Here is a 10,130-nt window from a genome sequence, read left to right as displayed (position 1 = left end):
CACCTGAGGTACACGTACCTCTACACAAATACATATTTGTTCCCCAGTACCTTGCAGAATTAGGTTAACACTGTCCCTCCCCATACTATTTTATAATTTTGCCAAAAATAGCAAATACTGTCTAAACCCAGTCAAAGATTTATTCACAGCTCCAATTGAAATGTATTTGAGTAACTTCTGTTTCAAACTTATATCCCTTCTTCGTAGACGGTTTAAAAGCAACAACAGAAAAAAAAGTTACTGCGCATGTACACATTTGTGGACTGCCCTTAATTCACGATACACATTTCCAAATAACAGAGTGCCTGTAGATCATTTCTGATAGCATTTCTGATAGCATATATTTAGACTGCGATACCAAACTCAACCGCTAGATATCAATGTCGTGCATTTTCTTTAAATGCGATAAAACACAAACACACACGCACACACACACACACACACACACACCATTCCTTCACGCACCCCGGACTGTTTGCAATGTTTTCACTACCGCTGGGACCGGAGAGCTACTTCCCCACTGCTCACATTACACCGCACCCAGCGGGTTATTGTCAATAAATCACCCTCCGGGGCACAAATTGTACTTACCTGTGTCTGTGTTGCTTTACGCCCGCCACAATAGTTATATTATTAGACTCTAGCCAGGCCTATAAACAATTAAGGGCAGTCCACAAAATCCTGTATCCTCCGCCATTGCCAAGTTAAGGGTCATTTACTGACACAATAGCATATTTTGACATATCACATTTTTTTTGCATCAATTTCATTCTCAATAAAACTGAAATAGTGACGTTTGATTTATTTCAGAAGCAGACTGGCAGTAAATTAAAGTTTTTTGTTGGAGCTCATCCGTTTTACTTCTAATTTCTCCTATAATTTCTTTAAATCACGTGATTTGCATCTTATTAGTCTGTTTTCCAAAACTTTGGAAAATATTTGTTAAACTAATGCCTAACATTGTCAAGGTCACTTTCAATGTCAAAGCCTTGTTGGTTCCTATTGGTCTGTTTATGCTAAACATTTGTAAAAGGGTGGGGTGAAAATAACTGTTGTCATAAAACTTTAGATTTTAACACAACCAATCTTCAGTTCAGGAATTACAGTTGACTAGAAACGCTGCATTGAGGGATCATCAATATCAGAATGAAGACTACAGCTGCTGTGCTTCTATGTTTTTGCATCGTTGGACCATGCTCTTGTGTCCTTAGAAAACACTATTATGTGAATGTCAGGAAAAGCTGGAATGATGCACAGACGTATTGCAGAAACTACTATGATGACCTGTCTACTGTCAGCGGTCCAGATCTACAAACACTATCTAGTATCTCTAGTATTATTTATTATAACTACTGGATTGGACTCCATACAGATACAAGCCAAAACATTTGGAAGTGGTCTGAAGGTGGAAAGGCAACAATTAATGATTGGGGTTATGGTGAACCATATCCATATCAAAATGGATGTGGTTATGTCTATCAACCAAATTCAAAAGTGTATGAGTGCAGTTGCAATTATTGGTGGACATTTTATTGTATGGAGGTCTATGAGCTGATCCTGGTGAAGCAGGAAAACACATGGGAAGAAGCACTGGACTATTGTAGACAACACTACATTGATCTGGCCATTCTGAGCTCAGATGTTATCATGACAGAGGCAAGGATTAATAGCACAGGAGCCCAGACAGAAGATGTGTGGACTGGTCTGCGCTTTCTATCAGGCCACTGGTTCTGGGTAAATGGAGAAGATCTTCAATATAAGGCTTGGTCTGTGGGGGAAGAGCTCCAGTGCCCTGACATGAATCAGCTCTGTGGAGTTTATCATAGGCAAGAGATGGTCTGGAAGCCTGCAGACTGTGAGCAGAAGCTCAACTTTCTCTGTGTCAAGAGGAAGGATTAATGTTTAACAAATTTAAGTAGGTTATCATTTCAGAATGTTCAGTACATTATAATTTTTTCTTTTAAAAACTTTTAAGTTTTAACTTCTGAACATGACGTGTGCAAGAATTATGCTATAATGTAATATTTTAATTAGACATCAACAATATGTTAAGCAGAATGTAACATGTGTAACATGGGTATCTGTGTGGGAATGTTTCTTTTATCCACTTTACAGACATTATTGTTTGAGGTCATTTTAATTAATGTCTTACATATGCACTTTTATTCACTCTTTATGTCTTTTGTTTAAATTTTTTTTTAATTTGAGCAGGCTAGTGATTACTTATAATTTCTTACATAATTTGTCGGCATAGGAAAGATGTTGGGCTAGCTTAAAAGTGCATTACTGTATCTGATTAAGTAAATAAAACACATATTTTTAAAGGACACTGTTGTCTGTGATATTTAGTTTTGGCTATACCAGGTGGACAAATTTAGCCAACAAAGGTGTCCTTGTCATTGTAATGTTATATTTTGACTATTGTGACTAGTTTCCTAAGTTATTAATTAGTTCACACCTATGAACTAATATCCATATTAACACTTCTAATAACGTTTATGTCTATCTTCAGTTATCCCTCAGCTGCGTGTGAACCAAAGGCTTGTTTGGCAAATGATGGTGACAAAAGCTCCCACACAGAGGAGATGGGATCCCCTTAGAATAAAATGAAAAGTGCCACGTTCGCCGCCAGAAGCAACGACAGAGAGAACGATGTTGTCTGTACTGCGGCAAACCAGGCCATTTCCGCACTACATGCCCTGAGATCCAGGGAAACGCACGGTCTCGTACAGGCCGGGAGGGCCTGTAACGAGAGACTCAACTTCCTCCCATCCATCCAACACCCGTATGCTCCTCCCAGTCACCCTTTCCTGGGACAACCGGGAACTTTCGCTTCGAGCTTTGTTAGATTCTGGAGCCGCAGGGAGTTTCATGGACGGCAACTGGGCGAAGGAAAATGGCGTTCCCTCGGGTCTTCTCACAGATCCCGTCAGAGTTAACACGTTGGATGGGAGACCTCTGGGTTCTGGACTAGTTACTCGTGCTACTGCCCCTTTGCGACTTTCGGTTGCGCAACACCAAGAAACAACAACCTTCCACCTCATTCCGTGTTCAGAGTTTCCCCTTGTACTAGGCTACCCCTGGCTACACGATCACAACCCTCACATTGACTGGTCCGTGGGGTCAATCAAGCAGTGGGGTCCGACATGTCAGGCCACCTGTGTTTTCCCGAGTTCCCCTAGTTCCCCTTCCGAGCCTTCAGAGCCCATCGATCTGTCCCGTGTTCCCGATTGCTACCATGATCTCAAGCAGGTGTTTAGTAAACAGAGGGCTGCCATGCTACCACCCCATAGACTGTACGACTGCTCCATTGATCTGCTTCCGGGCACCTGTCCCCCCAGGGGCCGGATATTCTCCCTGTCCTCCCCTGAACATACGGTCATGGACACTTCCATCAAGGACGCACTGGCAGCAGGCATCATCCGACCCTCTACTTCACCTGCAGGAGCAGGGTTTTTCTTTGTGGCCAAGAAAGATGGGGGCCTACGTCCGTGCATAGACTACCGGGGGCTCAATGCAATCACTGTCCGGAACCGCTACCCTCTACCCCTTTTGGCCACGGCATTCGAGCTGTTACAGGGAGCAACCATTTTTACTAAGCTTGATCTACGGAACGCCTACCACCTTGTGCGGACCAGACACGGTGACGAGTGGAAGACAACTTTCAATACACCTACTGGCCACTACGAATATCTAGTGATGCCCTTCGGCCTGACCAACGCCCCGGCTGTCTTTCAAGTGCTCATCAACGATGTGCTCCGAGACATGCTAAACCTTTTTGTATTCGTCTACTTGGACGATATCTTCATCTTCTCGAGCTGCCCCAGGAACACACGGAGCATGTCAGAAAGGTGCTTAAAAGGCTTCTGGATAGCCACCTACATGTGAAACCAGAGAAATGTGAGTTCCATTCCAACCAAGTGCAATTTCTGGGATTCATAGTGGAACCTGGTCGCATCCAAATGGACCCCAAGAAAGTTGAAGCGGTAGCGAACTGGCCTATCCCTAAGAATGTTAAAGAGGTTCAACTCTTTCTCGGGTTCACTAACTTCTACCGTAAGTTCATTAAGAACTTCAGCTCAGTGGCAGCACCTCACTCAGTGGTGACCAAAGAGTGGAGACACTGGCTCGAGGGGGCTTCTCAACCATTTCAGGTGCTCACGGACCACAAAAACCTGGAATACATGAAGCAGGCTAAGCGGTTGAATACCAGACAAGCTAGATGGTCATTATTCTTTAATCGTTTCCAGTTCATCCTTACTTATCGACCTGGGTCTAAGAATCTAAAAGCGGACGCCTTGTCTCGAGTATATGCTCCTACGGTTCGAGAGGATTCCGACATGCCCATTCTTCCCAGTGCTAAGATCGTGGCCCCAGTTTCATGGCAAGGGGAGGATACCGTGAGACGAGCCCAAGCCACCGAGCCGGGCCCGAACGGAGGACCTACAAATCGGCTATTTGTCCCCAAGGCAGTGCGGTCTCAGGTCCTTCTGTGGGGGCACTGCTCTAGCCTCACGTGCCATCCCGGCGCTGGCCGCACGCTGGAGTTCATCCGCCGGAGGTTCTGGTGGCCCAATATCGAGAACGATGTTAACACCTTCGTCAAGGCCTGCTCCATGTGCAGTCAGGGCAAATCATCCCACCTCCGCCCCCAAGGACTCCTCCATCCATTACCCATTCCCCGCCGACCCTGGTCACACATCTCACTCGACATCATTTCTGGTCTTCCCCCTTCACTTGGTAACACAGTCATCTTGGTCATCGTCGATAGGTTCTCCAAAGCAGCCAGATTCATACCCCTGCCCAAGCTCCCCTCTGCCAAAGAGACTGCTGAATTGATAATCGACCACGTCTTTCGAGTCTTCGGTATCCCCCAGGATATGGTGTCCGACCGAGGTCCCCAGTTTCCTTTTAAATTCTGGAAGGCCTTCGGCCAGCTCATAGGGGCCTCTACCAGCCTGTCTTCGGGGTATCATCCAGAGTCCAATGGCCAAACCGAGAGGATGAATCAGGAGCTGGAAACTGCCCTCAGGTGTATGGTCTCCAATAACCCATCCACCTGGTCTTCATTCATTGTCTGGGCTGAATACGCGCACAATACACTACGCTCCTCCGCAACTGGTATGTCTCCGCATGAGTGTCAGCTTGGTTATGCTCCCCCATTGTTCCCAGATCAGGAAGCGGAGGTCGGTGTACCTTCAGCTCGGAGGTTCATTAGACGCTGCCATCTCACGTGTAAGAGAGCCCGGATCAACCTCCTACGCTCCTCTCGACAGTACCAGCAGCAGGCCAATAGACGTCGCCGTCAGGGTCCCACCTTGCGCCCAGGCCAGAGGGTGTGGCTTTCCACTAGAAACCTACCTCTTAGAGTGGAGTCCCGTAAGCTGTCCCAAAGATTCATCGGTCCATTCCAGATTGTCAGGAAAATTAACCCAGTTACCTACCGTCTGCAGTTACCCAGGTCACTCAAAAGGAATCCCACATTTCACGTCTCATTGTTAAAACCTGTTGTCTTTTCTCCCCTTGTTCCCACAGGCAGACCTCCCCCTCCGCCTCGGATCATCGGAGGCCAGCCTGCATATACCGTCCCCCGGATTATTGAACTCCCGCAGAGTACAGCGGTCTTCGCAGTATCTGGTGGATTGGGAAGGCTACGGTCCCGAGGAACGCTCCTGGGTTCCTGCCAAGGACATACTGGACCCTGACCTCATCCGACATTTCAGGGCCCGCCATCCAAATAAAGCTGGTAGGAACGTCAGGAGCCATTCCTAGGGGGAGGATTCTGTCACCATTTGGCCGTTTCTTGGCCACCAGAGGTCCCCAGAGAGTTATATCGTTTTTGTGCCATTACCCAACTGTGGATTTATATTTTTGCGTGGAGGATTATCTTTTTGTAGCACTGTTGCGTCTGCCTCACCGTTTTGAGGCCACAGAGCCGATGAAGCCACAGAACCGTGTCTAGGCTTCATCCCTCCAGCTCCGCCTTGGTCAGTCATCTAACATCCACCACCACTTTGGGACTCCAATCCTCCGGCTATGCCTCGGCTATGCTTTGGCTACGCCTCTATGGCTCTGTTAGACTCCTCCTTACCTACAGCTCCAACTTCATCCTTGGTCGCTCTGGCTCCACCGCGGTCTTCCGGATCCCCGTCTCAGTCACCTGTGCTGCCAGTTTCAGCTTGGCCCTCTGGATCCTCACTGTCACCTTGGCTCTCCGTTTACTTGTCTCCACCCTGGGCTCCACCTCCAACAGCTCAGTCTCCTTCAGTCGGCCCCCAGATGTCGTCAGCCCAATGTTTTAGTGAGGTTGGATGTTCTTTGTTTGCTTTCTATATATTTCCCGTTTGAATAACAGATTATTATGTTCCTTACAGAATCAAAACAGCAATAAAATAATTCATTAACACTTCTCATGTTTTTCGTGTATTCTAATACAACAACAAAGCGTTGTGGCATGACGGAGACAACATCGCGTTCACTCCATCAGGGAACTGAGGTTACATCCGTAACCAAGACGTTCCCTTTGTGTCGGTCTCTCGACGTTGTGTAGACAGAATGGGGTCCTTATATGAAACGCCACAGCGCTGAGCCGCGTCACTACTTCCAGCGGAGTGACACTAATTGGCCTGGGCGAATCACAAGTGTGCATAACCACGAATCGTAACCCTCCAGTGGTGTAGTAAAGCATCAGTTGCGTAAGTCACAAAGCTCTTACTCACAGCCGCACAGGCGGTGGCCTTTGCTACTCTAGAAGCGAGATAGCCGCCCGGCACTGTAAAGAACAATGGGAGACACCACCCCTCGCCTGAGGGGAGGATGATATGGATACCACATCTGCCATACACGGTCTCACGAGTGGGGAGATCTCATGGGAGTAATAGTGCGGGGCTCCACCCAGTGGTGCACAGAAGCCGTGGAGTCCACTGAGGGGAGGTCACAGGTTCTCCGACAGGGGAACCAAAAGTGAGAAAAAGTCAGACGGGACAACCCGATGGAGGGGGCGTCACTACATGCCTGGCTCGTAAAGTGCTTAGTGATGGATGGAATGCTTCTACTGCATCCAGTGGAGGATGTAGGGAAGCTGGGATAGAGCACAGACTCACCTGATGAGGGCAGAAGGCGCTACGCAGGCGTACGCCCAGGCGGCGGTCTGCCTTACCTGTTGTGCAAGACACGGGCAGACATGGAGGTTATACGGAGCACAGTCGGGAAGGATTCACCCTCCTCTCGCCCCTCAAGAACATCAGGACCAGGTCGTGGTGTCCCAGAGACTTACCTGCCACGGCGACATATACCTTGAGTGCGGAGGGATAGAGGTTGCTCTTTAACATTTCCTGAAGGAGGGACAGAAAGACACCAATCGCACAATTCTGGGGGTCTTCCCCGCGGGAACAATAAGAGGCGCCACAGTGGCTGGGGCTCTTGCCTGAGTGATCATGCCAACGACTGCGGGAGGTAGGTCACTCAGGATCTCCTCGTCCCGTCCAGGAGCCGAATGTGTAGGTTCCAGAGGTCTGGTCTAGGGTGCCTGGCCGTGCCCTTCCCCTGAGAAAGAAGGTCCTTCATCAGGGGACTCGGCCAGGGGGGATTTGTCGTCAGAATAGTTTGTCTGGTTGGGCCAAAAGGGCGCAACTAACAGAACATGATGCTCCTCTTCCCTGACCTTGCACAGGACAAGGAGGCTCACTGGGGGGAAGGTGTACCTCCGCTTGTCCAGCTGTGGGCAAAGGCATCCGTGCCGAAGAGAGATTCTGTGGCTGGCCCTGGCGAGGCGAGCGCGTCTGCTGACTTACCTGCCTTAAGTCTTCGCTGAACTCCAGACAAGTTTCTCAGCATCAGCTTGCTCAGGAGTGCTACGCCATCTTCCCTTTTATACCCGTATGTACAGGGCAGGGACTGGCATGCCATCCCATTCCCCAACTTCATTGGCCTTTTTCAAAGTACAATCAGAGATGAAAGGTTTTCAGGTCAAACCCCATTCTGTCAACAAAACGTTGAGAGACCGACAGAAAGGGAATCAAGATTACAACATCAAGGGCAATAATCAGCATCAATGATTTTGTTTTAATCTTGTAGGGATGCTATGGAATGAGTATCTGTTTTATCAGATATATGCTGATCTAGTCTTTTTAAAGACACCTCTGGTGCTGCTTTGTTTCGGTTTATATTAAACAAGTTATCAGGGTTAAACAATTTGTTCAACATTTTCATTATTTATATTTTAGAATTTATGTCATCTAAATACTTTTACAATAACTTTAATCTAGTTACGTTGTGCAATTGTTTTGTATACATTTATCACATTTGTAAGCTTTCCTGTAGATCAATGGTAAGAGCATTGTGTTAACAACGCAAGGATTTGGGTTCGATCCCAGGGGATTGCAGATACCTATGTATAAATGTATAGGATAATGCAATGTAAGTCGCTTTAGATAAAAGCGTCTGCCAAATGCTTAAATGTTAAAGTAACAAACTTTGGGAAGTAAATGACCAAAGACTGAGGTGCCTAAAATCAGATTTACTAGGCCTACGATCAAACCGTTTGAAAAAAAAACACAAAACCAGTCCTAAATGAAAGAAAATAATTTGACAAAAAGATCGAATACAATGTTTGGTGATAATATAGCATATAGAGTGATTTATAAGCTATCTTTGTTAGGGGGTCAATTTGGCCTAGGAAATCCACAAATGTGATTCTGTGCCATGTTGTATGAAATAAAAGCATTTAAAAATGAATTTTCTGGTTAAACACTATAGTAGGCTAGTGTAAACAACATTTCAAATTTTGGTCATGTTTTATTGAATATTGCCAAAATTATTCACAAAAAAATGCTTTTTTCAGTCAAAGACTGAGGAGCCTAAGCTCACATTAACTAGGTCTATTATTACCTTATTTAGTGAGCCACACTAAATAGATCTGATAAAACAGATTTTTTATTGCTTATTGTTATGAATTGTTATAAATGATATTAATAGTGATATTTTAGTATTGAATGCATACATTTTACTCTGAATATATTGTTGCTGACTGCCTGGTGATGAAGTATTTAACACTTCTTTAATTTATTACATATCTATTTAAATATATTAACATGACATGGGAAGAGTCCAGAACAGAAGAAAAATATTATACATAGGCAGGGATATTATACAATATTATACACGCGCAGGGATCGTTTCAGTGAACGGCAGGAAGAAGCAGGACATTCGACAGGTGACTCCTGAATGTAATGAATACAAAACCGCATTTCCAACAGCCTGTCACTGTTATCGACTCTTTGGATGTATAAACATGAACACATTTTGTCTGTAAATATAAATATGGTTACCTAGACGGAGGCTGTGTGAAAGAACATAGCCAAAATCGCCACTTTTTATGGTGATTTGTTACATGTCGGGTCAGAGCTGACAATAGAAACTCAGAATAAGTAAATGAAAACGGCTTTATTGTTGTAAATATAATCTAAAGGCTAAGGGGCCGTTTACACGAGCCGTTTTCAAGTGAAAGCGCAAAACAATTTATGCGATTTGGCTGTCCGTTTTTTTGTGCTGCTCAATAGTTTGTTAACGCTTCTCCAGCAAAGTGTAGATTTACTACACCAGTGCTAGAACCACCAGCGGACACTAATTATTTACCTACAGCAAAATCTCAACACTTCATGGCGACGAAGGGTTTTAAACCGGCTTCTTTGGATCAGACCCGGGAGGACGAGATGATGTAAGGAAAACTTTCGAATGTCCAAACTTTTCGACATCTTGTTTGTTTGTTTGTATATGTGCGCACGCTTTTCTTTACTGTAAATTAGGAGAAATGCAGCGCTCTGTATTGTATGGTCTCTTTAGCGACGGAAGTCCGTCTTACAATAAACCGTCAATCAATCATCAGGGACTGGTATTTTTTCTTTACAAAGTGATGTCACCAACTTCTGGTGTGGCGTGCGTAATACAGTGTTTTAGTCATATTTGTGGATCTGTGTAAACGCGGATTGTTATGATAACGTTGTCATGTGTAGGTAAAACTTTTCAGTTTTTCATCGTGTAAATGTGGCCTAAGTAAGAATACCCTCACGGTTGTCACAGAGTATGTATTTGGTGGTGCTCCTTCGCCAATGATGAATTTTGATATAGGT

General features: G+C 45.4%; 1 protein-coding gene across 1 annotated transcript; it reads left to right on the top strand.

Annotated features, from left to right (window-relative positions):
• Nucleotides 1-1,536: 1,536 nt before the first annotated feature.
• LOC306901621 (snaclec 5-like) lies at nt 1,537-1,899 on the top strand (the record flags this gene model as incomplete). The annotated part of the gene is made up of 1 exon (XM_079469518.1): nt 1,537-1,899. One exon carries the CDS (start codon nt 1,537-1,539, stop codon nt 1,897-1,899), a length of 363 nt encoding a protein of 120 aa, XP_079325644.1.
• Nucleotides 1,900-10,130: the final 8,231 nt, after the last annotated feature.

The sequence above is a fragment of the Barbatula barbatula genome (assembly GCF_947034865.1).
Source record: "Barbatula barbatula genome assembly, chromosome: 1".
NCBI lineage: Eukaryota > Metazoa > Chordata > Actinopteri > Cypriniformes > Nemacheilidae > Barbatula > Barbatula barbatula.
Note: the sequence above shows the minus strand (reverse complement) of the source record. Positions and strands in the feature narration are given on the sequence as shown.